Consider the following 27,612-nt stretch of genomic DNA (forward strand, 5'->3'; position numbering starts at 1 on the left):
TTATAGTACAACTTGGTTACTATTATTGTTAGCATTTATTATGTTTCAGTCTTGTATATGAAATATTTGATATTTGTAAATATAGCTGTTTGCAAGAGTAAAGCAGTAGCTTCGATATTAAATGTATTTTTAAGCAAATTTTATATGTGTGTTGATCAATAAATCTCTGAAATAGCTATGATCCTGAATGATTTCAGTCAAAGCATGTGTAAATTCCAAAAATTCTATGTCATAATAAAAATATTCATAAGGTGAATACAAGTATAAATATCCAATAAGGATGGTTCGGAGAAAAATTAAATCACAAATTCAAAAACTGAGTTAGTACAATAAATTTTCCTATGCATAGGGTTTTCATACTCTGTTGTTTCATAATCCAGAATAAGATTGAAATGTTTTCCTGGCAAAATTATTTCTTCTCAATTTTTTTTCAACCTATTGATGCATGCAAATTGGTGAGTATTTAGAATTGTGATTATCTTTAATCAAAAAATTGCTGAAAAATGATGGCATTCTAAATTTTTCAAATGCTTTCTTACTTTTTCTTTATCTTTTCAAGTCAAACATGTACTAATACCACAGAAGAATATGTGATGACTCTGGAATGTAATGGTGATATATCTGTTGAATCAAAAATACCTCTAAATATCTATGAATTAAGAATTATTGGAGGAAATAGCATCATTCCATTCGCATTTTATCAACAACAAAGTATATCACATATAGAATTTCCAAATAGTCTCGAAACTATTTCTGAATTTGCATTTTCTGGTTGTACAAATTTAACAAGTATTAACCTTTCTAACAATCTCACGCTGATAGATAACTATGCATTTTCTAGATGCAAAAATCTTCTCAGTATTGAACTTCCTGAACGAATAATCACAATTTCAAAAGGTGCGTTAAAATATCAACAATTAACATTGACAAACCTTTATTGAAATCAATAGGTATTGCTGCATTTAGCGGCTGTACGAGCCTTGCAAGCTTAAAACTAAAAAGCGGAATTAATTACGGCATGGATTGCTTTTCAGGATGCACTTCATTGATGTCTGTTGTGTTCCCTAGTAAATCAGCATCCAACTCAACTTATAGTCACAAAATGTTCGCAGGTTGCTCAAAATTAGAAACAATTGATTTATCAAATGAAATTGAAACAATTCCTGTGAGCTGTTTCAAGAACTGCATCTCTCTCAAGCAAATATCTATACCAGAACAAGTAAAAATAATTGATGATGAAGCATTTTCTGGTTGCACTTCATTAATTTTTACAAATCTTCCAAAAACATTACGAAGAATAGGAAAGAACTGTTTCTATTCATGCACAAGCATCACTCAACTAGAAATTGACAATGTAAACATGACATTTGATGATTATTGTTTTTATTATTGCAGTAATTTACAAGAAGTAACATTTACTGATAATAATAGTATCATTGGAATAGGAATCTTCAAAAAATGCACTTCTTTGTCAAAAATTAATTTTGGCAAATTATCAAAAATCAATAATTTAACTTTTTCTTCATGTTATGGAATAAAAGAACTTACTATTCCATTAACCATTAAAGTTATTGGTGATTACGCCTTCCAAAATTGCTTCAATCTTGAAAAAATTTCGATTGAAAATTCTGAAATTTCACTTCACAATTTTGTTTTTGATTCATGTGTCAAATTGAACAATTTGCACATCAATGAACTTCTTTCGAAATCAGTTGGAGCATTTAGCGATTGTAGCGGATTAACTAATGTTACTTTTGATGATAATATCAATGTTTTAGAAGATCATTTATTTGACGGTTGTAGCGGTTTGACAACTTTGAATTTGACAAATATCAAATTAACAAGAATAGGAAAATATTGTTTCAACGGTTGCAATAAATTAACTCAAGTTATTTTCCCAGAAAACTTAGAATTGATTGATGATTTTTGTTTTAATTCATGTAATTCATTGATATCGGTAACATTTCCACAAAAATTAGAGAGAATAGGTATAAAATCTTTCATGAAATGTGAGAAATTGTCATCAATTACTTTTCTAAACAATCAAACAAGTTTAGGTGATTATTGTTTCAGTCAAAACATTGCAACGACACAATTTATTTTCCCATCAATTTCTTCTAAAATTGGTGATGGTATTTTAAGTGGTTGTTCGTCAATTAAATGGATTGTTTGGCCTAAAAACATCGATAGAGTTCCAAAGTTCTTGTTTTCAGGAAATCAAAAATTATTGACAATTCAAATTCCTGAAACTGTTTATTGTATTGATGACAACGCATTTGAAAACTGTTCTTTGTTATGGAAAGTATCTCTTCCAATTAATGTCAAGAAATTAGGAAACAACGTTTTTAGCTATTGTTCTCAATTAATTGATATTGATTTAACAAATGTTAATGAAATTGGAGCGAATTGTTTTGGAAATTGTCCTTGTTTGGAATCAGTTAATTTGACTTCTTTAGTTAAACCAATACAAAACATGACATTTATTAATTGCATAAACTTGAAGAGAATAGAAATGTCTCGTTTTGTTTCTGAAATTGGCAGCCAAGTTTTCATGAATTGCGATAGTTTAGAAGATATAGTTTTGCCGCAAGTTTTAACTAAAATTGGAGAGTACTCTTTCGCGGGATGTTCCAAGTTATCAAATGTTATTTTCTATTCAACATATTTACCAAAATATTTGTTTTATAATTGCAACAGTTTGACAAAAATCACGTTAAATTGCCATATCAATAGAATGGAAGAAGGATGTTTCGAGAACTGTTATTCACTCAGAGAGATAAATATGTCTAAAATAACAGGAGAAATTGCTCCAAGAGCATTTTGTAATTGTTTGTCATTAATGAAATTGGAATTTAGTGATGAACTCAAAATTATTGGAAATTATAGTTTCTATTCTTGCACGAATTTGGAAGAGTTAATCTTGTCGAAATCAGTTGAAAAGATTCTTCCTTTCGCCTTCTATAATTGTCCTTACTTATCTTTGATTTCATTTAATGAGAATCTTACAGAAATTGGTCAGTTTTCTTTTTATGGATGTAAGAATTTATCGAATTTAGAACTACCAGAAAAGATTTCTTCAATAGGAAAATACGCTTTCTATGGCTGTAAAGCGCTGTCAAATCTAACTATTAAATGTGATATTGATTTCAATTACAAGTTTGATATCTCTAATCATATCAAATTTGTCAGTTTCAATAATGAAAATTTGACAAAACTTGTTTCATTGAAACTCTTCAAATATATGAAGAATTTAACTATATTTAATGTGTCAAAAGAAATTGTTATTGATAATAATTTATTTGACTTGAATACTGAGTTGAATGTTCATGTTTATTCTTCAATTAAAAAGATCGAATCATCAGCATTTAAAGATGTTGAAATACATGATTTTGTTTATTGCGGAGAGAATGGAAATTTCTCGGAAAGTGATGACTTCCTGAAGAATGCAAAGAGTGTTAATAATGTCATTGTTTCAAAGAAGTACAAACTCAATAAATTTGGAGGAATGAAAGTCACGAAAGATAATTCATACTGTGGCAATAACTCCAAATCAATTTCGACCGCATTATTAGTTTCATTAATTATCATATCTATTGCTGTTATTTTAGTTATTGTTTTAATTTTGTTTTTACTCTATAGAAGGAAGAGATTCCATCACAATCCAGCGATTTCTGTGTCGATGGAGAAGAATTCTCAAACATATTCTCAAATATAAACTATAATTTGTTAATTCTATAATTTAAAAAATATCTCATTTTTGTAATAGCGACCTTGTTGAATTATTTTTCTTTTCATATTCATCATTGTTTTATATATTTCTAGTTTTTTCTTTTTTTTTTAATCATTTGTATGGATTAGACAGCACTTATTTAAAATGGATTTTCACATGTTTCTTATTATTTCTATCGGCTGCATAATCAGCAGCGGTTTTTCCGTCATCATCTTTTTTATTGATATTTATACCATATGAAATAAGAAGTTAGGCTGTTTCTTTACTATTTTCACGTGCTACTCTATGAAGAGCGGTTTCCCATATTGAGCTTTTTCATTGATATTTCCACCATGTGAAATAAGAAGTTCAGTGGTTTCTTTATTATTATAACATGCTGCAATATGAAGAGTGGTTCGCCCAAAATCATCTTTTTCATTGATATTTGCACCATGTGAAATAAGAAATTCGATTATTTCTTTATCATTATTGCATGCTACATAATGAAGAGCAGTTTTCCCATATTGAGCTTTTTCATTGATATTTGCACCATGTGAAATAAGAATTTCGGCTGTTTCTTTACTATTGTTTAAGGGAGCACTTACCACTTTCTGACATTCCCTCAATTATTTTGACATTCTAGTTTTTTATCCAAATTTTCTAAGGTAAAAAGCCATTAACTTTGTTCGGGAAGAAGTTATTTTAAATAACTACTTAGTACCTTATATTACTGTTATACTTTTTTGCATTCACTATAAAGATATATTGATATTGTTGGAACATGTCAGAAAGTGGTAAGTGCACCCTTAATGCTGCATAATGAAGAGCGGTATTTCCATCATTGTCCTTTTCATTAATATTTACACCATGTGATATAAGAAATTCGGCTGTTTCTTTACCATTTTCACGTGCTACTATATAAAGAGCTGTTTGTCTATAATTATGCATATTGTGAAATAAGAAGTTCGGCGATTTCTTTATAATTCTTTGTTGATGAATAATGAAGAGCGGTTTGCCCATTATTATCTTTTTTTATTGACATTTGCACCATGTGAAATAAGAAATTCAGCCATTTCTTTACTATTATTATCGGCTGCACAATGAAGAGCGGTTTGTTGACAATCATTTTTTGCTTTGATATCAGCACCAAGTGAAAAGAAATATTCGAAAAGGGATGTAACATTAAACTTCAATGAATAAGCAAAACATGTGTTAATATCATTAGTTTGGTCGAAATAAACATAAAATGATTCAAGGTTTTTAAAAACTGTGCAATGATATAAAGATATATCTAATTTATATTCGTTCATCAAGAATGTAACAAAATCAATATTGTGTGAAATAATTGCATGTTCCATGCATACTTGATTTGGGTCGTGATATTTCAAACATTCACTCATGAACTCTGGTTTCCCACCTAAAAATATGTTCAAATAGTTTATCCGTATTCATATCCATAAGAGTCGAATAACTTCTTGAACAAAATTTCAAAAAAATACTCTTTTTTTGATTTTGAAGTCAATTAAAATGATCAGAAATGTTAATAATAAACTAAAAAGGATAAATAATGATGCTTTAATAATAAAACACAGAAAATTAGAAATAAAATAATTTCAATCAAAATGGTTTTGATTTTGGTGAGTAACAGTAAACATCTTTGACAAGAACAAACCTCCAGAAAGAGCGAACGTTGATGTAGAAACTTGAGTGTACATGTCAATATTCTTAAACCAATTTGATCTCGGATGATCAATGAAAACATCATAAAGCATATCCTTGAATGATTCGATAATCGGATAGTTCTTAACTTCATCTTCTGAGATGATAAAAACTCTTTTACATCTGATCGTAAGAACTAAAGATTGTAAGCATCTAACGATGTATTTGTAGTGTATCTTGAAGGCTTCGATAGCTGTAAAGTCTTTGTTCAACGCCATTGTTCTGATTTCGTCGTATTTTGCTTGTGGAGCTGGTTCTCCACCACGTGTTTTATTGATGAACTGATATGCAAGCTCTAAGCCTCTTATGCTGCAAAAATCTTCCCATTCTGCTTGATGTGCTTCGCCGTGTAATTTTTGAGAGACAAAGCGCTGGAATTCTCGTTCTTTATCGAAATCTGGATGCCATGGTGGTAATGAATTTGCCTGGGCATGGCCAGATTCCGATGAAACAACGCAATTGTAATCTGCCGTATCAACTCTACTGATATAGCTTGCGCCGAGGCCTCCACCGATCCAGACGACAAGGGATGTACCGTCAAGCGATGTTAAGAAGGGAGCTGAAGGATCTGCAAGCCAAAGTGGTTTAAATATCTTTGGAAGCGATCCGTTGATAAAGCGAGCGATAATACCATATGACGCTGCTTCAAGATCATTCATGAATAAACGACGATCAAGAGGAAATAGATCGAATGGTAAAGATGTGAAGTGAATAACACGTTCACGAGCTTCACAGAGCCAGTTAGTAATGATAACGTGATCCTGAGAAACAGGACCTGCAAAGCTCATCGTCGCAAAACCTATTTGGCATTTTTGAGCCGCAATAGCGCATCTTAGGTCTTCAAAATTGGCCATCACGTCAGATGCCTTGTTAACTTTGATTGGATTTAGATAAATTGTTTTTTTGATTGCGTTTGGAGGACATAATGCTACTTGCATGTGTAAACAATCGACCCAAATTGTTAGACATGTAGACTTTCGTTCTGCATCAGTCCATTCAGCTAACGCTTTGAGGTCTGTGTCTTGAAATGATGCTGTTCTTGATTGCCGCATTTTGACAGAAAAAAAATTTACAATAAAAAAATGAATAGAATTTTCACGGGTTTATTGAATTTCCATTACAATTAATCTGTATGCTGTGTACGTTTGCATATTTTCATTGTTATTACGGTGGGAAAAGTGACACTTCTCAAATCAACGTTAAAAACCTTTTCAATTTTTCGAGAAAAAATAATGATTTTTATCTTTAATTTCGTGATTTGAGCTACAATACCATGTTAATTGGCTTGGAAAGTTATATTTCCAATTCAATAATAGGAGTTGAAGCTTTATTTAGAAAATGGAAGCTGTTGTATGTATAAAAGAAATATTGGGAAATTTTATCCACCGGATTATTGAATAAATAGGTAAATATGGATACATAAGATCAAAAACAGATATTTTTCATTTGCAACTTTCGATCGGTAGAATTTTTTTCCGGAGATCAATTTCCTGAACTTCCACTCTTTCAATTTAACTTCTTTTCTCTAAAGAAATGAGCTTGATCTTCTTGTTTATTTCAAGAATATCATTATAAATTTTGTATTTAATGAATAGAAAAAAAATTAAAAATATAATAATACAACAATATTGTTTAAAACAAAGAAATAAAATCTGTATCTTGATGTCCTTGATACTGTGATTCTCCGATGGACTCTCCTTCGTACATTGTTTCAGCAGGAGGTTCCCAATCATCTGGAAGTTTTTCTTCCGTAATAAATGGATGTTGTAAAGCTTGAGCTGCTGTTAATCTTTGATCAGGATCAAAGTTCAGCAACGAGTGAACGAAATGGTTAAATGTATTTAAAGTTTCAAATTCTTCATCAGAAGTTAATGGAAAATGATCCAAAAGCATTTGGTGGAGTGGTCTAACTCCAATTACCTCAAAAACTGTTTCATGGTAAAGATGTCTGTTCATTAAAACGTCAATTGGGTCCATTTTAAGGGTATATCCCTCAGGAGTCATATCGTAGAATTTCCACCATCCTCTGGACTTGGCAATGATCGATTGATCTATTGGACCGAGTAGTCCGACCATAGAATGAATGGAATCTATCTCAGAATCGCATGCGAATATAGCAAAATCAAGGTAAAGTTCCGCAGCAATACATCCTACACTCCATATGTCTATTTTTTGATCGTAAGGCAAACCCAACATAATTTCAGGGCTTCTGTAGAATCTGGATTGAATATATTGCCCAATCTGTGGTGGTTGGTTTGTAGCGGATCCAAAATCGATAAGTAAAATATTATCGTTTGATTCGTTTGAATACATGATATTATCTGGTTTTACATCGCAATGAATAATGCCATTATTATGAACAAAATTAAGGGCTTTAAGTAACTGTGTGCAAATAGTTCTAATTGTCGATAAAAGCACTAAAGGCGGGTCGTCTTGTCCAATACCTTCGAAAAGTGATCGCTGTAATAGATCCATAACCATGCATATGTGCCCGTTGATCTCGAACGTAGAGATTGGATTTCCAACATGCTGTTTTCCGTCCATATCCGGTGCTTTTTGCATTTGTTGATGAATCATAATTTCAGCTATACCAGTAGCGCGATATTGAGGTTGGTTTTTGAGTATTTTTAAGGCGACAAAGCGCGTTGGTTCTGTAACAACTTGACATTTATATACATATGAATATGTGCCATTACCAAGTACATCGATAACTCTGAAACGCATGCCATTACTATCCTCAAATATTTCATTAGCACATACAATTCTGTGTCCATCTGCTGATGTGTGTTCATCAATTAATTCTGTCTCTTCAGTTAAGTTAAGAGGACGTCCCGTGAAATATTCAACTTCAGGAACTTCATCTGGATATATGTCATGGTATGTTTCTCGTATAAAAAGCGTGGCGCGATCAAGAATTAGATCCGCCATATTTTTTGTATTTGCTAAAAGTGTCAATATTTGAATAGAATACTTGGTGTAAATTGGTTTAATTTTCGAATATTCGTTCGTTCTATTATTAAGCAAGCATTTTTTGATTTCTTAGATCTTTCATAACATTTGCAATAAGCACGTTAGGTGATTTACATGTCAAAAATAAATTTTTTGAAGTTTGGAAATGCCAACTGGTTGAGAGTAAAACCATCATTAATCCATACTTGTCCATTCAGTTTCAAAAATAAAGCTTTATGCACATAAACTGTTTTTTCAATCAAAGATGATTTTTTTTATTTGTCACCTTTTCCGAAAAGTGACAAAATTATCACTCAAATGAATCCAACCCCAAGAATCAATTCAATTGATTTTTCCGATGATGGAGAAATCATGACTGTCAGTCTTTCAAATGGGTTTGCTATTTTCTCAACAAACCCTTTGCGTTTATTAATAAATAAAAACTTCCAAGATAAAGAAATTGGATTAACTTCAACAATACCAAATTCCAGTATTATTATATGTAGCGGTATTGCAGGTCAGTCTTCTTTCTCTAATACTGATCTTATGGTTTACGATGATTCTATTGGCAGAAATGTATTCGAATTATCAATGCCAGACCCCATTGTTAAGATTAAAATGCTCCCGTCTATGTTTTCGGTGACAACAAAAACAGAAATGCGCTTATATACGTTCGATCCACCAATGCTTTATTGCCAGTTCCGTAATCCGGTTAACAGTTTCCTCTCTTCCGATTTCTGTGTTCATAGAAACTCATTTATGGTTGCTGTAACCGGAAAAGATTTATCTACCGCAAGAATTGTTACAGGAGAAGGTAATGATCTTATGTTTAAAGCTCATAACCATAGCATATCGAAATTCAAACTGAACAATGGAGGAAACTACGTAGCTACGGCTTCTGAATCTGGAACTTGCATAAGAGTATGGATGACAGAGACAGGCGAGCAATTTGCAGAGTTTAGAAGAGGCAGACTGCCGGTTGAGATAAATTCAATGGCTTTCGACTCAAAGACAAATTTAATCGCCATTTCTTCGAATAATCCTACACTTCACGCATTTATTATACCTCCATCCAAAACCTTGGATGCCCCACAGACAGATTTAACATGGAAAGTTCCTTCTCCTGGAAATACATTCCTTTCTTTTGATAAGTCAGGAAAACTTCTTGTTGGTCACTCAAATGGAACTCTTTATGTTCTTAGGTGTGATATTCCATCGAAATCCATAATCCAAGAGTCAACAACTTTATTCACTTCATTATTGAATTCTAATGAAGCCGTGAAGAAGTAAAAATATATGTATGTTATTATTTAAGTAAAATGTCTATTACTTATCCTATAAATCACCTTTATTTTTATGAATTTTTTCATTTTATCTCTAAATTATCAATTTTCATCAAAATTACCACGATTTGTTGCTTATACATGGATTTGAATATGATTTGTTTCTCGTTTAACTTCCAAAAAAATTCCGAATTTGAAATTATGAAAATAAATTCCTTGATTTTTTTATGCATTTTTTTATTTTCATGATTTTTTTGGAATTTTATTAACATTATTTTCAAAATCTGTATGGTACTATTTAATAAATTATTGCTTAAATCTTCAATTATTATAAAATTTAATGTTTTTATATATTTTTTGAACGAAATATAGATTGTATTTCGATATTTAAATCATAAAATCTAATAATTAATAGGTTAAATCAAATGTATTATAATAAATTAGAAGATTAAACCATATAAAATTGGTTAATTATTGATTATTTTAAAAGAATTTTTCAAAATTACGAAAAATATCTTTAGGTATATTAGATTCATAAATAATATTTGAGTTATAAAATAAAGATAAATGAATTTTTAAAAAGGGACAAATTAATTTGATTCCGGCTTCAAGTAAGCGAGTTCCATGAGTAAGTAATCCTTTTCTCTCTGGAGTTCAGCATCTTCTATGCCATCGAGGAGGCCTTTGATGAAAACCTTGAGCTTTTCTGAGTTTGCGCGAAGGATTTTGAGGATTGGCTCTGGTTTATCATCGATTGCAACGAAGAGCTTAAATATATGAAATGCTTCCATGGATAAATTCTTATATTGGGATGACATAAGCTTCATCATTGTCATCAAATTCTTTTCATTTCTGAGATAGAATTGCTGGTAAGATGGGTATGTCATAATAATCTCGCCGATAAGTTTAAGGGATTGTCTGCAAGCAGCGTAGTTCTTTTCATCGAGAGTTCCGTGAATTCTATCTGTAATTTGCTGGGCATTGTCCTTGATATAATCTTCGGCGTTTGGTGAGCAGAGGATAAGTTCGCGGAATGTGGCGAATGAATCTGCTGAAACATCAAAGTGAGGAACAGTGAAATATGTGAAAAGAAGATCTAATCTCGCTGGTTGAAGTAATTGCTTAGCAAGTGTTTCATGGTGGGCGCAAAGTCTAAGCATTTCGCCAGTGGAAGCTGCAAGCTCTGGTGTATCGTAAAATTTTAATAAGATATCAAGAGTTTCAGGATATCTCTGAACATAAATTGCAAGAGGGAATTCTGATCCAGTCTGGTGAGAGATTGCTCCTGTGAATATGATTGTGAATTGCTTTCTTTGCTCGACTGGAAGAAATGGCATTGCGTCAAGTCCGAGCATTACGAAGTCAGTATGAGAAATTTCAGTAACTAACTGAAGTGCTCTAGAGCTTGCTTCATCACCTTCTTTTCTCTTATAAAGAATATCGGTCATTCTTCCAAAATTCTTATCAATAATCGCTAAAAATTCAGCCTTTTTTTCTTTAGTATTATTCTCTTGCATGTAATTCTTTAAGCCGTCGATTGCCTTTTGAACAATACGAGCTGGCTTCATCTGTCCAAACCATGTTGACATTTTCGAGGATTTTTCTTGGCGGTTTTTTGTATTCTTCACTAATCGTTCACTCATTCTCTCAATTTGTGTTCGGTAAATTTGATGCCGGATATATTTTAATTATTTCCTATCTCGCATAGGGATACTATTTTTATATCGAAATCAAAATTTTATCAATTTTTACACGTATCCAATTGCTTGATGAATTTCTGGGATCATGACAATTGCAATATTTGATAGAATAGCTTCTAAACCTTGAAATATAAAGAAACTTGATCGAATATATTATTCTTCAAAAACTATATATTGAAAATGTCAATGTACTATTCGTCTTTTAATTTCCTACTGAAAATAGACTAGGATAATCTATTCTGAGGATAAAAGTTACATAAGTTAATGAATGCGTGTGGGCAATTTTAACGACATTTTTTAACGCGATACGAGCGTAAGTCCATAGAATGTGTTTTGAGGGAAACTATAAAAATCCAAAATAGAGGTAAGTGCGCCATTATTACCTGCGAAGTTACATGGAATAAATCGAAGAGTAAGTACAAGATGATCTTGCATCTTTCCAAGTAAATGAAATTTATTAAAATTAAGATGATAATATTCATTTATAGTATGTGTATGATGTTTTTTCAAAATTTCTTCAAATAAAATGCAGAGAGAGGGTCAAAGTTGCTATTTGTCACTTTTCCACAAGTTGCTATAGTTGATCTCATTCACTGAGGTGAGAGACGCATCTAGTGTAATGGGATAAACAATGGGATTGCTGCTCTAAGTCCTAGGTTCGAGACACATTGGCTTCATTTTTCTCTTTTTTATTGACGTAAACTATTCAATTTTTGTGTTCTCCATTCAAATTTCAGAATTTTTTTTTGCAGATTTCACGCTACATTCGAAGTTACCTTTTGTAACAACCACCACTGCCTACGAAAGACGAAAGTGTGTCACGATTTCACCCGGAAATCCGACGGTTGTTTAAGAGTAAGCACTTTTGGTCGTATATTAATTTAACTAATATGAATTTGGATTGTGCTTTCCTTATTGATGTAATGATATTTTCACTAATAAAAAATGGAATATACACAAGAAAAAAATTATTCAAAAATTATCATTGCATTTTATTTGAAGAAATTTTGAAAAAACATCATACACATACTATAAATGAATATTATCATCTTAATTTTAATAAATTTCATTTACTTGGAAAGATGCAAGATCATCTTGTACTTACTCTTCGATTTATTCCATGTAACTTCGCAGGTAATAATGGCGCACTTACCTCTATTTTGGATTTTTATAGTTTCCCTCAAAACACATTCTATGGACTTACGCTCGTATCGCGTTAAAAAATGTCGTTAAAATTGAACCGCGCCGTTAATGAATTGATACGTTTTGTTATTTTTTTTAAACCAATATAACAAACTATGGTATGATTAAAGTATGTAATATCAAATATTATATTTTAAGATTCTTATATTTCTTCGATAACTTCAAACTTACCTGGATCGAGAAAGAATAATAGCGTTGACCCATTATGACTCAAGTAGTAATGCTAATACAATCAAATTTCTTGAAGGAATAAATTAACTTTTAAAATAATACATGGGAAAAACTTTTTTTGATAAGAGTTTGATGCGTTACATTCCAAAACAATGGAAACATAATAGAAATTACCATTAAATTTTTCATTCTTGCGATTTTTGTAAAGTTATCAAAAAGTATCTTTGATGGCTTAAACCTCAAATAAACTTTCTTATTTCGTGGGAAAGGTAATTTTATACCTTCGAAATAAATTTTATTCTCATATTTTTTTTTTATAATTACAGAAAAATGTTTTTCTTCCTTTCTCAAGCTAGAGCAGCCCTTAACGAAAAGCCCTATAATCAGACCAAACATGCGACCGGAAAGAAAGAGATTCCCACAGCAAATGGTTATTTAAATTTCTCATTTTGGAAATATAGCGATTTTCGTGATTTCAATGATTCATTTCGATGCGCTACCGACCCAGATGGTTGGTGTTACGTTTTATCATACTTCGATATCCCTTGGGCTAAGCGATCAATTGCATTGTCAAGTAGATACTTCCAACTTTTTGCGAGTAATCGCCTATCAAATTCGCTTCTTAATTCGCTATATAATGGTGGTTGTGTCAACAACTCTTTTCCAAAATCTAGCGCTTCACAAGTATCAACAGTTACAGATGATCAAATCAAATTTTCAAGATGTAAAAACATGTTTCAGACTCTTGAAATGAAGGCATGCCTTGTGGATCCAGAAATACTTAATTATCCGATTTCCGATTTTGATCGATTAACTCAAATTTCCCGAAATATGTTTCCTGAATGCGAAACTGTATTAAAAGACTTCCCATGCTTAGCTTTCCATCCTAACATGAAGTATATGACAACAGTGGTTAAACAAACTAGAACTGAGAATAATAATAATATCATCTATACTGATCATTCTAATGTCAGAATTTGCAAGAGTTACGCTGATAAGGTATATGATAAGTGCAGATACGCCAAATCTATCTCCGACAGTAGCTTAAAGGTCCAATACAAAGATTCATGGACAGTTGAACCGAAAATGGGCCTTGATGATTTTTACAAGAAGCTCCAAATCTACTGGTTTAACCAATCTGATCCAGAAGAGATGGATAGACCAGGAATTAACTGCTGGGATCCAACTAATATTACTAATATTACTAATATTACTAAAAAAAACTAATTTTTATCATTTGAATAAACAACGAAATCATGAATTAATGTATTTTTTATTCTCTCATGTAAACTGTCACTTTCGTAATATGAGTTCTGAAGAAACAAAGACAAAGTACGAAGAATATTGGGGAAAAGTGGCTGACGAAATAAAGAAATTAGAAAATCCAAATGAAATAGAATCTTTGTTAGCAGGAAATCTTGCTGAAACAGAAAAGATAGATAAAGAAAACGGATTTTTATGGTTCCAATCATTAATTCTTAAAATGAAACCAATCGCAAATGCACATGTTTCAGGGAATATTCTAAAATCTATTATTCAGCTAATGCTTCAGTGGGCATTTGTAGATATAGATTCAAGAATGAACATTGCAGCACAGATTATTAACTTTTTATTATATAACTTCAACTCACCATTAGTGGCTCAAACTCTTCTTGATTCAGTTTCAACAATATTTTTAAGCCATTCTGAAGACGGCAAACCGCTTGACATGAACATTTTCCTCGCTTTACAATCACCAGTCTTTTCTTACTCCGTTAGTGAACAAGAAAATGCTGATTCTGTTTTAGAAATTTGGTTCTTCAGTTTATGCGCAACCTATGCATCAAATATCTTCGGATCTGATAAGAAGCTTGCATTAGCCTACTTCAAACTCATGAACCATGCTTTCTTCCAAGATGCAGTTTTTCCAATTTCCATGGATGTTCTACAAGGATCTCCTGTTTCCAGCAAATTCAGAAAGATCCAGGAACAAATAAGATCAGCAATTGCTGCAGTTGCCGTACAAATTGAAGAACAAGAATTGCAGAACGAAAGTGTTTAAATACAAACTGTTTTCACTGCTAATTCCATGTTGTCGAATAAAAAAATCAATGTTTGTCTATCTGAAATTTACTTAATACATATTCTTAATCTTAATTACGTCAATAATAATATAACAATACCTTGCTTTGGTTTTTCAACTTTAATGCATCATAGAGCTATACCAAATTATGGTAGCTTTTATAATTGAAAGAATTTGTTTTGGAATTAATAAAGAATTTCTACATGAATATCCTATCAAACATTTTTGTAGCTATGGGTAAGATAAATGGAGTATTCAAAGTAATAGCATAAAAGTGATTTGGTATTTTTACATGAAATGATTGAATCCATAAAACTGTTTGATCATGGTCTTATATTTCAAGGGATGATCTATTAGTTCATCAACAAATCTCAATATCATAAAAATTGCATTAAGATGATGAAAATTTGATGAAAAACTTAAAACTAGAGAGGCCAAATTAAAATTTACATGGAACAAACAACATTTAAGAGATTAATTCTTTTGAGGAATTAAATAAAAAATGATTTTTTTTAATTAATACAAACATAAACTCTATATTTATTCAAACAAGCTTTATAGGTTTTCTAGGCTGGGGATAGTATATTAGGCACGAATGGATAAGGCTTGAAATCATAAATCCACCTCCAATAATCGAACAAACGCTCAAAAGAAGGAAATGCAATTTCGTTTTAGTAACAGTGATCTTGGAATTGATTGGATATATACTGAACTTGAAAATTATTCCTGGTCTCTCTTCACTCTTTTTTTCGAGAATTTTATCTGAAAAATGGGCTGAATATTGTGTTGTTGCAAATATTTGGTCTGGATAATATATGGACGTTTGTATAAGACTCAGCCTATATATATACTGATGATATTTTGTATCATTTTGGATTTGAATATAGGAATCAAGAGGATTCTTAATAAATTTAGACTCTTTTCCAAAGAAAAAGTGTCCTATTGTATGTGAAAGATTTAAATACTTTGTAACTAGCGTATTATCTATTAAAGTCTTTTTCGGAACTTGATTTTGGGAATTCATCGAGATTATCAACTGTCCATATGCGTATGGAGTTCTGGTAGATCCCATTAACAAGCATTTAGAACCGTTATTATAGAAATTTAAGTCTCTTTTACACTGAGAAATACCTTCTAAACTTGGCGGAGCTCTATATGTAGCAATATGACCATAAACAACATCTAGACAAGTATAACAGCATTCTTGGTATTTATGTCCGTAGCAATAACCACATTCACCGTTGTCAGATATATTTTTAGTGAATAGTTGGAAATCACCATAAGGACAGTAGTCTTTATCTAAATTTTGTTTCATTAATGCTCTTATTGACTGCTTCCGATGATGGCCTGATTCATCTGTAATATAAACTTGAAGAAAATTGCATGGAGCATCGACAGTTATATTAAACGATAGCCAAAGTTCCGTATCACCCGATAAAATAGTATTGTTCTGGTGCAAAGATTCTTGAATTTTATAATTTAAAGCGTCTTTTATGAAGAATATCAGGGAAAATTGTATCAAAATAAATGTCAAAATGGTAATAATACCACCTGATATTGTTTTAACGCCTTGATATTCATTTTTTACCTTTGGAAATAGATCAAAATTTTTCATTCTAAATAAAAAAAGTAACTTTTTTTTTCTCTTTTCCAACTCGAATTTCTATTACGAATTAAAACTATTATGATGAATCAATAATATGAACTTGTATCGGGCTTTATGTGGATGAAATATTAACTATTAAAATAGCCTTTTTTTTTCGTAATCAATTTCAAATGGCTAAACAATTAAGTATTTGATAATATTGGTAAGTATATCACAGGACCAAAGAGCTAACTTACACCCATCTGACTTTAATTTTTGGAATTTTTAGAGGATGAATATTTTCAAAGTCATTGTTAATTGTTCTCAATTTTTTCAATTGAAGGCTTGATGGCTGAAGTTTTGCGGTTATCACAAATATAGTGATATTCATTGGCTGACCATTTTTTAATATATTTCGAAATCAGTGGAATTTTATAAGACGTTTGAAATCAATGGAAATTTTAAAATCATTTTTGTCAAATGGCGGTCTATCATCTAAACAACGAATTTCTTCAAAGAATTAATAGGTATCAGCCATGTGAAACTGTCGTTTTAACAATAAATGATGTGTCAATCACATTTAACAAAGCATTTGCAATCACATTTTCACAAAATTTCTATTCAAAGTATTTGTTAAATAATCTCAACAATACAGTAAATATAAATGTAGAAATGGAATCGCAGGAAACATACGACGTATTAGAACACATTCTTCATTACGATGTTCCCGAGATTGAATGTAACCAAACAGTTTTAAAGGATCTTTTCCATATTGGTACATTACTTGGTATGAGTGAATTAATGAACTTGTATATAAATCAAAATTTGGCTCAAGAACCAATCGATTCAGATAATTGCATTCAAATGCTTGATTATTATCTCACAATTCAATCACCCGAAAAGATTCATGAATGTATTGATGTAATTTCATTATTTTTCTTCAAAATTGATGAACAGCAACTCATTTCAATTTCCAAAAATCTTGGATTTGATATTATCCAACAGATTCTTTCTAATGATAAACTTATGATCAAAGATGAAGATTCACTTGCTAGATTTATCGTTTCATTAAAGCAGAAAGATCCAGTTTTCTCTGCTTTGTTGAGTATGATTAATGTTGAATTTTGTAGTCAACAGATTCTTGAAGAAATCAGAGAAAATGTTGATGAAATTATATCTCAAGAAGTTCTCAAATCATTTAGTGATTCGATTATTAGAACAAGAAATCACAACAATCAGAACACTCATCAAAATGTCAAAGATTTTTCAGCAAAAATCGAAGAACTCAAAACATCAAATAATTTTGATGAAGTTTTCAATTTAATTGATGAGCTTTCCAAAGAACAATATCAAAATAAATTATATGTGGCATATAAACAAGGACTCTGTGATGTACGAACTGAAGATGGAAAATCCATTCTTCATGCTGCATGCGAAATCGGAAACCTTGGCATTGTTAAGCCCTTAGTTGAATTAGGATACAACAAAGAAATTAAAGATAATAATGGAGAAACACCACTTAACTTTGCATGCTGTAAAGGACATCTTGAAGTTGTTAAATATTTAATCTCTGCTAAAGCTGATATAAATGGAGCAAATAACAAACTTACAGCTCCTATTCATCATGCTTCATACAATGGCCATCTTGAGATTGTGAAATATCTTATCGAAAGTGGTAGTAACTTGGAAACAAAAGATCATTTCAGATCGACTCCACTCATATATGCTGCAATGTCTGGAAGCATTGAAGTCGTAAAATATCTAATTTCTATAGGAGCTGATAAGGATGCAAGATCCCAAAATGGTTTTACCCCACTCGCATGGGCAAATCAAAATGGGCATCAGGATATTGCAGAGTTTCTTAAATCAATTGGTGCAATTTGAAGTAAATCACTTTTATATTACATCTCTTTTTTTATTGAACATAGAGATTATATGTTTCAAACATTCATACCATATTATGTAAGCTAATATGGTATGTAAACTCGTTTAATGATATATCATATGTATAGGATCAAACATCTAAAACCTTTTACATAATGTTAATGCTTCAATTATACATGCCATGTTAATGTGGTTCATAAATAATCACAGTAATCATTTGTTTTCGAAATTCATTGAAACTACTTAAGTCCGAGAAAAGTTATTATAAACATTCTATGTCTGTAATCCATATTTACTATTAAATTAAAGATACATTGATATTATGAGAGCATGTCAGAAAGTCGTAAATGCACTCTTAAGGGATCACTTCTTTTGTTTACTAAATTCTGATTTGGTTTAAGGGTGCCCTATAGACGATAGCTCCCCCTCAGAAAAATAACCTTAAATAAAACCAATGCTTTTCGAGACCTATTTTGGTACATCCAAAAACATTTTTCTCGGCAAAAAATCAAGTTGATGTATTTTGTTTTGTCATCGTAGATACTCTAATTTTCGCCCAGTAATGTTATATAAAAGGAGCTTTTTTGTCGAAATGCAAAACAAAATTGGCCGTTAATGTGGTGAATTATCGATTTTTGGTACAGCATACTTTCTTATCAATGAATAAATGCAGCTACTTGATAAAAGAGTCTTCAAAAGCAACTTTTGAAAAAAAAATTCCTTATTTACATCAAGAGCCGAATACTTTTACGATGAATATTAATAAAATTTGTCGGTATTTATTCTTACAGATTATCAGATCACAAAAGCCAAAAATTGTTTATTATTTTTTTCAGAATAAAAATTTCGAATGTATCAATTATATCAAATACATACATTTTATTCATACATTACAAATGAAAGATTTAATTTTTGAAAAACCTAAATTTTTTCGAAAATCAAATATTTCGGTGTATTATATGCGCCTTTGTTTAAATTATTCGCCAATTCCTCATCACGAATGTAAGATATTTTGGTATTCCAAAAGAGAATCCATGAATTGATGTTTTCGTCCAAAATAATAATATTATATTGTCGACTGTGATAAGTTATTATGGCTACTAGTTTGGATTTTACAGCTGGATTGTTATTCCATGTGTAATCATCCAATGGAAACGTAAAACCAGCAACATCAATAAAAAGATAATCTGAAAAAGTAGGAGTAACTTGAAGTTCGTTATTATTAACAAGAGGAATGTCAATTTTATCTGTAAATCCCCAGCCGAATTTTTTGAAATAATCAATAAGATCTAGTTGCCTAGCTTCACATGCAAGCGATTCTTGTAATTGTTTGAAAGCATCAATTGGATCAGCTTGATGTATCTTTTGCCGTTTCGAGTACAGGTGATACAGATAAGTAACATCTGCATTTTCCGAAAAGTTCCGATTTGTGAGCGATAATATTTCTTTGTATATTAACTGTTGCTCATTGGGATTAGAGAATAATTCGTCAAATAGTTTGTGCATTAATGGTCGAAATGTAATAAGTTGAACAATAACGGCAAGAAAACTGAGATTTTTTCCAAGCTTGATACCAAGCTTTTGTTTTTTAGGCTTATCATGAGTTTTTCTGAGTGTCTGTGGAAGTTGTATCAAATCAGGATGAAAATCTGCTATCATTTCAAGAGATGGTGGATTGTGGCTGAGGACGTTAAGATAATTGATTGCGTTTATCTTAATTTTCTCAAAGTAGTTAGTATACAAGTCTTGGGTATGGTGGCACTGCGTTCCACCTTACCCAATACTTGTGAATTTGACACTTTACAAAACCGTTAACGTATATTTTACAACATGAACGCAAAAACTAACTTAACCTTAAATATTTACAAAGCCGCCAACAATTTCACCTCACTATCGTTCTCACTAACAACTTCACTAATGTTCTCATAAATTTTCCTCAATATCTTCATCATCAGTGTTAACCCTATTGTAGTCATACTTGAAGCCATAAACTTTCTCTAACTTCTTAACGTACAATTTACATAACTTACCTTCGTCATCGTATGGTTTAATGATATAACTATTTCTATCTTTATAAACAGTCAATGAAAAGTCAACTGGTCTCGGATGTATTTGAAAGAACATGTTATGCTCAGGAAGGAAGAATAAATGTTTAAATGTATGTTTGTTATATGTTTTGATTTGTATGAGTTGCTTTTGTTCTGTCATTACATCCAAATAAAATAAAAATTTTCAGTAAAATAAAAAATAAAATAAAAAATAAATGATATCACCACCCTCACACGTATGAAAACATAGCACAAAAATAAATTTAGGTGAAGTGGTGAGATCTAACCCGATTTCTAACCTCATTTCTACCCTGTTGAATTCATTGCTTTATTCCTCACTGTCGTCTGCTTTCTCCAACTCTTCTAACTTCTTCCTAAGTTCAGCAATGTTGTCCTCATGAAGTTTAATCTTTCTCAAAATTCCTTCTTTATCTAATGGTTGCTTTATCTTTCTAAACTGAACTCTACCATCCTTCATAGTATGAACGTAAAAACCTTCTGGAATAGTTCCTGATTTAATGTATTCTACCAAAAACTTTTGTTTCATTGCGTCAGTGACTTTAGTCGTCATTTTACTCTAAGGTGAAGCTAGCACAGCGATAATGGATTTCATGACTTTTTAGTATTTCATGCAATCTTAACAGATAGCCTTACAAGTACTTCCAGTGTCCCTAGCTGTCCCTCCTTTTTATATAACTCCATGACATTTATAATCTCGCGAAACTTAACAGGTAGCATAACAGATTAAAATCAGATGAGGTTTTGAACCAAAATTTCTAAGCAACGTTGTCAAGGATTTTGAGGAACTAGGGACAGAGTGTGGCAAAGTCCAAGATTTAATTTATCTTCATCTGTTTCATCAGATATCTCATCTAATATGCCAATATTTTATTCATAACTCGTGGCAAACTCACTAACTTTCATTATGTTCATCTGCATGCTTCATCTGATAGAAAGTATGACTTTCATTAACTCTGTGAGATAATGAAAACTACTAGGGACAGAGACCATGGCAAAGTTTATGACTTTCATTATTTCCAGAACTTAATGAAAACTACTAGGGACAGAGACCATGGCAAAGTTCATGATTTAATTTATTCTCTCACTAACAACAAACACAAACTCCAACACTAACGACAAAAATAAGTGTCCTCACTTCTTAACAAAGTAATATGTGCTTCTTACACCACCATAGCTCAAACGTTTCTTTTCAAACATCGATTGAAACTTATTTTGAGCCATTGGCTTTAGTCTCTTTTTCTTCAAATACGCCAAGAAATCTTCTTCACATCTTTTCACTTCATAGCCTTCTTTAAACTCCTCCTTGTTAAGTTCTATGAAATCCTTTATCTCATTCTTTGTTGCAATGGCTTCTTCACGAACGACATCATGAACTATTTCATCATTGCATTCATGTATGACCTCCTCACTGTTCTCATGAACTATTTCATCACTGTTCTCATGTATGACCTCCTCACTGTTCTCATGAACTATTTCAACACTGTTCTCATGAACTATTTCATCACTGTTCTCATGTATGACCTCCTCACTGTTCTCATGAACTATTTCAACACTGTTCTCATGAACGACCTCCTTACTGTCTTTCATAAGCGTTTCAAAGTCTCCTTTACTCATTACTTCAATCTCATGCTGTTCACAATAGTACTTAAACTCACTGTATATGTCTTTGTTGTATGTTATATTGCTTCCCATGTACTCCATGAATTTTTCAAGCACTTCCTCATAATTCACTGTTTCTTTCTTTCCACGACCTTCTAATATCATACTTGCTTCATAAATATAACTTCTTGCAGAACCGTCTCGCTTTCTACTTCTCTTCACAAATTCTCTCATCTTGCCACCAAATACATTTGAACTACATGCAAAGAATTCATTCTCCTTCGCAAATTCTTTATATCTTCTGTAGCACTCTGTACAATTCCATCCGGATACAAACTTTTCATAGAACTCCTCGTAAAACATTTGGTAAGGTGTTTTGTTCATTTCGATGAGTTCTTGTTTAGCCCTGGTGAATGGTATCTTCCTTACATCAAATTCACTTAAATCTTTCTTCATGAAGTACGTCAGTAAGTTTGAATAAAACTCTTCATTAAAGCTTTCAATGAGATTTGAGAAATATTCGTAATTTCCTTTGTATCTGCTGCTTACGTCAATGACAACAAATCTTTTGTCGTCTTTATCAATCTTTACTGAGTTGAAGTTGTTAGATATCATGATGATATTACAAACATTCTCTATCTTTCTTACTGGCTGACACTTCTGATTTAAGTCCAACTGAGTCTCTGTTACTATTGACTTTAGTGCGTCGTGGTTCATGACCTTAGACGTATCGCATGAGCTTAGTTCATTGCATACGATGAGCTTCATGTTCTCAATAGCAGCATTGAATCTACCAACCACATTCTCTATTGCCGTTATATTATTGTTGGCGTACTTGCTAATGAGCTCGCATAGAACATTACTAAGTACATTCTTACCAGTTCCTTGCTTTCCTATTAACAAAAGTACTGTTCCAGTCTTTCCACAAGGATTTTGAACGATGTAGGCGAACCAGTTCAAAACATACTCATAAAGCTCTTCATCCTCATTACATATGACATCGTGAACATGTTTCAAATATCCTTCAATAACGCTTTCATCTACTTCATTCAGTACCTCATACTCATATCCTCTGAAATAGCTGTAAATGTCATCTCTTTCGTCAAAGAATCTCATGCCTGACTTCATAAGATAGTTCTTGTTCTGACCCGCTTCATAAATCATCAGTGCGTTCACATCCTTCTCCTCAATACGTCCTACATAAACACTCTTCATGAGCTTATTGAATTCCTTGCTATCTACTGACACAAGTGTTGTTGTGTCTCGTATTCCATCATAATCTTTCACTAGATATGTCATACGTGCTCCGTCAATAACAACAACACATCTTCTTAAGTCATTTATAACACTAGCTATGTCAATACCGTCCTCACTCATGTACTTATTTTTCCTCAAGTCCTTTAGTGTGAAAGTGTCTCTAAGTTCTATTTCAAACAATTCATTTACACATCCTTTGCAATACTTCTCTATAAAATATTTCTGTCGTTCTTTACTAAGTTTCTTAACAGCTCTAAAGAACCATGTGTTTTGACTCAAACATCCTTCACAACTTCTCTCATTCATTCCTAGTTCTTTCATGTCATTATCTTCAACCTCTATGGTCTCATTGACTAAGGTCAAAGGGTTCTTAGTCATTGCTGGTCTTATCTGAAACAATGTTTGTGCAACAGGTTTAACTAGTTCAGCAACGCCCTTCCTTAATATGAATAGCTGTTTCCACTCATCTTTGCTAACAGTTCTTTCATAACCACTGACAGTAATGATTTCATTTGCTGACCTTAGACGCTTATGTTCTATCATTTGTATTGCTTTTGTGTAAGGCTTTCGTGAGCATAGGTTGTATATGTCATTCCTACAATGTTCATTCATGCCAATAGTACTAAATCCTTTCTTTGCTGTTGAGTGCATAATATCCATTAGTTCCTGTGTTCGTATTGCTGTCTCATAAAATACAACAAGACCTTTGTCATCTATGACGTACTTACCGAAAACATTGCTTATATTCTTTAACCATGAAATAACATCCTCATTCATGCTGTCAAACATGAAGTAAGGTCTTACATACCCTTCACTTATAAGATACTCCACAAAGTACTTGTTAAGCTCTATGTCCTCGTGAGCGATTTCATTAGGTTTGATATTAGTTCCTTTTGTCATTGCTGTCATGTACTTCACTCTCATAGTTCCTTTCAATAGCTTAAAAATACTTCATTGTTTCATAACTGCTCTAAATTCTGTTCAAAATTCGTACAACATAACTTTTAACATTAGTGAAAGAACATGAGCGAAACAACAACATCTAACATTACAGAAGAAGTCAATGACAATGCCGATGAAAACATTACAGAAGGAGCTAGTGAAAATATTGACGAGTTCAGTGAGGAAGAAGATATTGAGGACGTCAATGAGAACGTTAGTGGGGAACAAACTCAATGGGAAACATTGAGAAATCATGAAGATTATGAGATTTGTACGACATATCCTTTTACTATTCGTCGAAAGAAAAACAAACATATTAAGAGTGAATGCTTAAATAATCATGGTTATATTGAGCTTAGTTTAAACAACAAAACGCATTTAAAGCATAGAATTATTGCAGAACAGTGGATTGAAAATCCAAACAATTTGAAAGAAATAGACCATATAAATCATGATAGAACGGACAACAGAATCTCAAACCTTCGTTGGTGTTCTAGATCTGAAAACAATAGAAATAAAAGCAAGTATGGCGATATAGTTTATGAGTTCGTTGATGAAATATCTGACGAAGCTGTTGAAATAACAGATTATGGTAAGCATTCGTTTGAGTTCTACTACTATGTTGAGAATGAGGACGCATTCTATTATTATACAGGTCTTAACTATCGAAAACTTCATATAAACTTTACAAAAACAGGTGATGCTTATGTTTGTATGATAGATACAGAAAACAAGAGAGTAATTTTATGCATAAACAAATTCAAACGCTTGTACGGCTTCATGTAGGACAAACATTATTTTTCAACACTAACGCCAACACTTAGGACAAACATTCATGACTAACATTACTGTATAACATAAATGTTTTGTCATGATTTCTTCGTAAATGTTTTGTCATGACCTCATCGTAAATGTTTTGTCATGACCTCATCGTAAATGTTTTGTTATGACCTCATCGTAAATGTTTTGTCATGACCTCATCGTAAATGTTTTGTCATGATTTCATCGTAAATGTTTTGTCATGATTTCATCGTAAATGTTTTGTCATGATTTCTTCGTAAATGTTTTGTCATGATTTCTTCGTATATATTTTGTCAAACATGAACGTATATGTTTTGTCAAACATGAACGTATATGTTTTGTCAAACATGAACGTATATGTTTTGTCAAAACTTCTTCGTATATGCTTTGTCATGACCTCATCGTATATGTTTTGTCATGATTTCTTCATCGTATATGCTTTGTCAAGGTTTCTTCGTAAATGTTTTGTCATGACCTCATCGTAAATGTTTTGTCATGATTTCTTCGTAATGAGTGTAAATGATCCAAAAATAATGTTTATGTTAGAATGTTAGATCTAACACCTTTTCTAACATGTTTTCTAACATGACCTCATGGAACTTAAACGTAAATGTTTTGTTATGACCTCATGGAACTTAAACGTATATGTTTTGTCATGACCTCATGGAACTTAAACGTAAATGTTTTGTCATGACCTCATCGTAAATGTTTTGTCATGACCTCATCGTAAATGTTTTGTCAAAACTTCTTCGTAAATGTTTTGTCATGACCTCATCGTATATGTTTTGTCATGACCTCATCGTAAATGTTTTGTTATGACCTCATGGAACTTAAACGTAAATGTTTTGTTATGACCTCATCGTAAATGTTTTGTCATGACCTCATCGTAAATGTTTTGTGAAGAATATAGCAATCGCCGGAATTCAGACGGTTGCTTTTTATACAAAATTCACGCAGGAAAATTCTTGAGTTTTGGTTGAAAGAATACGGTCGAGCCAAAAGTGGCTCAACCTCAAAACAAACATTTTGTGAGCTTACTAAGGCGTTATGAATGAATTCAAAGGTATTTACATACATCCTGACCTCGTTCATTTTGTTGCTGAATTCAGCAAAAATAATGTTTAGGGTAGATGGTTTTTAGGTGTCACTACGTCACCATGTCACCAGGTTAATTAACTTCTCTTAAAATTACTGACAACATGACATTTAGACAACAGTCCAGGAAATAAACTTCATCGTAAATGTTTTGTCAAGACTTCATCGTAAATGTTTTGTCATGACTTCATCGTAAATGTTTTGTCAAGATTTCATCGTAATGAGTGTAATTGACCCAAAAATAATGTTTACGTTAATGTTTTCAGGTTATTCAATAATTAATTATTTTTGAAGAACTGAAGGTGTCACTACGTCACCATGTCACCAGGTTAATTAACTTCTCTGAAAAAATGAGACAACATGACATTTAGACAACAACACAGGAGGAAGGTATTTATGAAGCATTTTTGAAGAACTGAAGGTGTCACTACGTCACCATATCACCAGGTTAATTAACTTCTCTGAAAAAATGAGACAACATGACATTTAGACAACAACAGAGGAGGAAGGTATTTATGAATTATTTTTGAAGAACTGAAGGTGCTACCATGTTACCATGTGCTACCAGGTTAATTAACTTCTCTGAAAAAATGAGACAACATGACATTTAGACAACAACACAGGAGGAAGGTATTTATGAATTATTTTTGAAGAACTGAAGGTGTCACTACGTCACCATATCACCAGGTTAATTAACTTCTCTGAAAAAATGAGACAACATGACATTTAGACAACAACAGAGGAGGAAGGTATTTATGAATTATTTTTGAAGAACTGAAGGTGCTACCATGTTACCATGTGCTACCAGGTTAATTAACTTCTCTGAAAAAATGAGACAACATGACATTTAGACAACAACACAGGAGGAAGGTATTTATGAAGCATTTTTGAAGAACTGAAGGTGTCACTACGTCACCATATCACCAGGTTAATTAACTTCTCTGAAAAAATGAGACAACATGACATTTAGACAACACAGCAGGAAATAAACTTCATCGTATATGCTTTGTCAAACATGAACGTATATGTTTTGTCATGATTTCTTCATCGTATATGTTTTGTCAAGACTTCTTCGTATATGCTTTGTCATGATTTCTTCGTAAATGTTTTGTCAAGACTTCATCGTATATGTTTTATCATGATTTCATCGTATATGCTTTGTCATGATTTCATCGTAAATGTTTTGTCATGACTTCATCGTAAATGTTTTGTCAAGACTTCATCGTAATGAACGTAAATGTTTTGTCATGATTTCTTCGTATATGCTTTGTCAAACTTCTTCGTATATGCTTTGTCAAACATGAACGTAAATGTTTTGTCAAACATGAGCGTATATGCTTTGTCATGACTTCATCGTAATGAGCATAAATGACCCAAAAATAATGTTTAGGTGAAGAGGTGAGATCTCACCTCTTTTCTCACCTCATTGAATTTTCATGATTTCATCGTAAATGTTTTGTCAAACATGAACGTATATGCTTTGTCATGACTTCATCGTATATGTTTTATCATGATTTCATCGTATATGTTTTGTCATGATTTCTTCATCGTATATGTTTTGTCAAGACTTCTTCGTATATGCTT

General features: G+C 31.9%; 15 protein-coding genes across 15 annotated transcripts, besides 7 other annotated features; 6 read left to right on the plus strand and 9 right to left on the minus strand.

Annotated features, from left to right (window-relative positions):
• Positions 1–1,018: 1,018 nt before the first annotated feature.
• Positions 1,019–3,715, plus strand: TVAGG3_0241190 (leucine-rich repeats (6 copies)-containing protein; the record flags this gene model as incomplete). Its single annotated transcript, XM_001314810.1, has 1 exon — positions 1,019–3,715. One exon carries the CDS (start codon positions 1,019–1,021, stop codon positions 3,713–3,715), a length of 2,697 nt encoding a protein of 898 aa, XP_001314845.1.
• A 583-nt stretch (positions 3,716–4,298) lies between these two features.
• Positions 4,299–4,329: a terminal%2Cinverted (terminal inverted repeat of tvBac_53III transposon ID:TVAGG3_0241200).
• Positions 4,299–4,518: a mobile genetic element.
• Positions 4,519–4,731: 213 nt separating this feature from the next.
• TVAGG3_0241210 (ankyrin repeat and SOCS box-containing protein 4 family) lies at positions 4,732–5,109 on the minus strand (the record flags this gene model as incomplete). The annotated part of the gene is made up of 1 exon (XM_001314808.1): positions 4,732–5,109. The coding sequence occupies one exon, from the start codon at positions 5,107–5,109 to the stop codon at positions 4,732–4,734; it is 378 nt and encodes a 125-aa protein (XP_001314843.1).
• A 158-nt stretch (positions 5,110–5,267) lies between these two features.
• On the minus strand, positions 5,268–6,495 carry TVAGG3_0241220 (glucokinase family; the record flags this gene model as incomplete). Its single annotated transcript, XM_001314807.2, has 1 exon — positions 5,323–6,480. One exon carries the CDS (start codon positions 6,478–6,480, stop codon positions 5,323–5,325), a length of 1,158 nt encoding a protein of 385 aa, XP_001314842.1.
• Positions 6,496–7,060: 565 nt separating this feature from the next.
• Positions 7,061–8,497, minus strand: TVAGG3_0241230 (protein kinase protein; the record flags this gene model as incomplete). Its single annotated transcript, XM_001314806.2, has 1 exon — positions 7,061–8,356. One exon carries the CDS (start codon positions 8,354–8,356, stop codon positions 7,061–7,063), a length of 1,296 nt encoding a protein of 431 aa, XP_001314841.1.
• Positions 8,498–8,690: 193 nt separating this feature from the next.
• On the plus strand, positions 8,691–9,709 carry TVAGG3_0241240 (phosphatidylinositol-3,5-bisphosphate binding; the record flags this gene model as incomplete). The annotated part of the gene is made up of 1 exon (XM_001314805.1): positions 8,696–9,667. One exon carries the CDS (start codon positions 8,696–8,698, stop codon positions 9,665–9,667), a length of 972 nt encoding a protein of 323 aa, XP_001314840.1.
• Positions 9,710–10,193: 484 nt separating this feature from the next.
• On the minus strand, positions 10,194–11,303 carry TVAGG3_0241250 (positive regulation of peptidyl-threonine phosphorylation; the record flags this gene model as incomplete). Its single annotated transcript, XM_001314804.1, has 1 exon — positions 10,251–11,303. The coding sequence occupies one exon, from the start codon at positions 11,301–11,303 to the stop codon at positions 10,251–10,253; it is 1,053 nt and encodes a 350-aa protein (XP_001314839.1).
• Positions 11,304–13,064: 1,761 nt separating this feature from the next.
• On the plus strand, positions 13,065–13,961 carry TVAGG3_0241260 (uncharacterized protein; the record flags this gene model as incomplete). Its single annotated transcript, XM_001314803.2, has 1 exon — positions 13,065–13,961. The coding sequence occupies one exon, from the start codon at positions 13,065–13,067 to the stop codon at positions 13,959–13,961; it is 897 nt and encodes a 298-aa protein (XP_001314838.1).
• Positions 13,962–14,040: 79 nt separating this feature from the next.
• On the plus strand, positions 14,041–14,775 carry TVAGG3_0241270 (uncharacterized protein; the record flags this gene model as incomplete). Its single annotated transcript, XM_001314802.1, has 1 exon — positions 14,041–14,775. The coding sequence occupies one exon, from the start codon at positions 14,041–14,043 to the stop codon at positions 14,773–14,775; it is 735 nt and encodes a 244-aa protein (XP_001314837.1).
• Positions 14,776–15,340: 565 nt separating this feature from the next.
• Positions 15,341–16,411, minus strand: TVAGG3_0241280 (vesicle-mediated transport; the record flags this gene model as incomplete). The annotated part of the gene is made up of 1 exon (XM_001314801.1): positions 15,341–16,411. The coding sequence occupies one exon, from the start codon at positions 16,409–16,411 to the stop codon at positions 15,341–15,343; it is 1,071 nt and encodes a 356-aa protein (XP_001314836.1).
• Positions 16,412–16,861: 450 nt separating this feature from the next.
• TVAGG3_0241290 (spectrin binding) lies at positions 16,862–18,268 on the plus strand (the record flags this gene model as incomplete). The annotated part of the gene is made up of 1 exon (XM_001314800.2): positions 16,862–18,265. One exon carries the CDS (start codon positions 16,862–16,864, stop codon positions 18,263–18,265), a length of 1,404 nt encoding a protein of 467 aa, XP_001314835.1.
• A 323-nt stretch (positions 18,269–18,591) lies between these two features.
• Positions 18,592–18,623: a mobile genetic element.
• Positions 18,592–18,623: a terminal%2Cinverted (terminal inverted repeat of tvBac_53III transposon ID:TVAGG3_0241300).
• A 42-nt stretch (positions 18,624–18,665) lies between these two features.
• Positions 18,666–18,700: a mobile genetic element.
• Positions 18,666–18,700: a terminal%2Cinverted (terminal inverted repeat of Kolobok-1_TV transposon ID:TVAGG3_0013400).
• A 486-nt stretch (positions 18,701–19,186) lies between these two features.
• On the minus strand, positions 19,187–19,924 carry TVAGG3_0241320 (uncharacterized protein; the record flags this gene model as incomplete). The annotated part of the gene is made up of 1 exon (XM_001314799.1): positions 19,187–19,924. One exon carries the CDS (start codon positions 19,922–19,924, stop codon positions 19,187–19,189), a length of 738 nt encoding a protein of 245 aa, XP_001314834.1.
• Positions 19,925–20,641: 717 nt separating this feature from the next.
• TVAGG3_0241330 (uncharacterized protein) lies at positions 20,642–20,884 on the minus strand (the record flags this gene model as incomplete). The annotated part of the gene is made up of 1 exon (XM_001314798.1): positions 20,642–20,884. The coding sequence occupies one exon, from the start codon at positions 20,882–20,884 to the stop codon at positions 20,642–20,644; it is 243 nt and encodes an 80-aa protein (XP_001314833.1).
• Positions 20,885–21,465: 581 nt separating this feature from the next.
• On the minus strand, positions 21,466–22,035 carry TVAGG3_0241340 (phage fiber proteins family; the record flags this gene model as incomplete). The annotated part of the gene is made up of 1 exon (XM_051227691.1): positions 21,466–22,035. One exon carries the CDS (start codon positions 22,033–22,035, stop codon positions 21,466–21,468), a length of 570 nt encoding a protein of 189 aa, XP_051112677.1.
• Positions 22,036–22,071: 36 nt separating this feature from the next.
• Positions 22,072–27,612: part of a mobile genetic element that runs on past the window's edge.
• On the minus strand, positions 22,145–24,114 carry TVAGG3_0241360 (uncharacterized protein; the record flags this gene model as incomplete). The annotated part of the gene is made up of 1 exon (XM_051227692.1): positions 22,145–24,114. A coding segment is annotated over one exon (1,970 nt), but the record flags the coding sequence as incomplete, so codon positions are not given.
• Positions 24,214–24,918, plus strand: TVAGG3_0241370 (His-Me finger endonucleases family; the record flags this gene model as incomplete). Its single annotated transcript, XM_051227693.1, has 1 exon — positions 24,214–24,918. The coding sequence occupies one exon, from the start codon at positions 24,214–24,216 to the stop codon at positions 24,916–24,918; it is 705 nt and encodes a 234-aa protein (XP_051112679.1).

This window comes from Trichomonas vaginalis, chromosome IV (genome assembly GCF_026262505.1).
Source record: "Trichomonas vaginalis G3 chromosome IV, whole genome shotgun sequence".
In the NCBI taxonomy this organism is placed as follows: Eukaryota; Parabasalia; order Trichomonadida; family Trichomonadidae; genus Trichomonas; species Trichomonas vaginalis.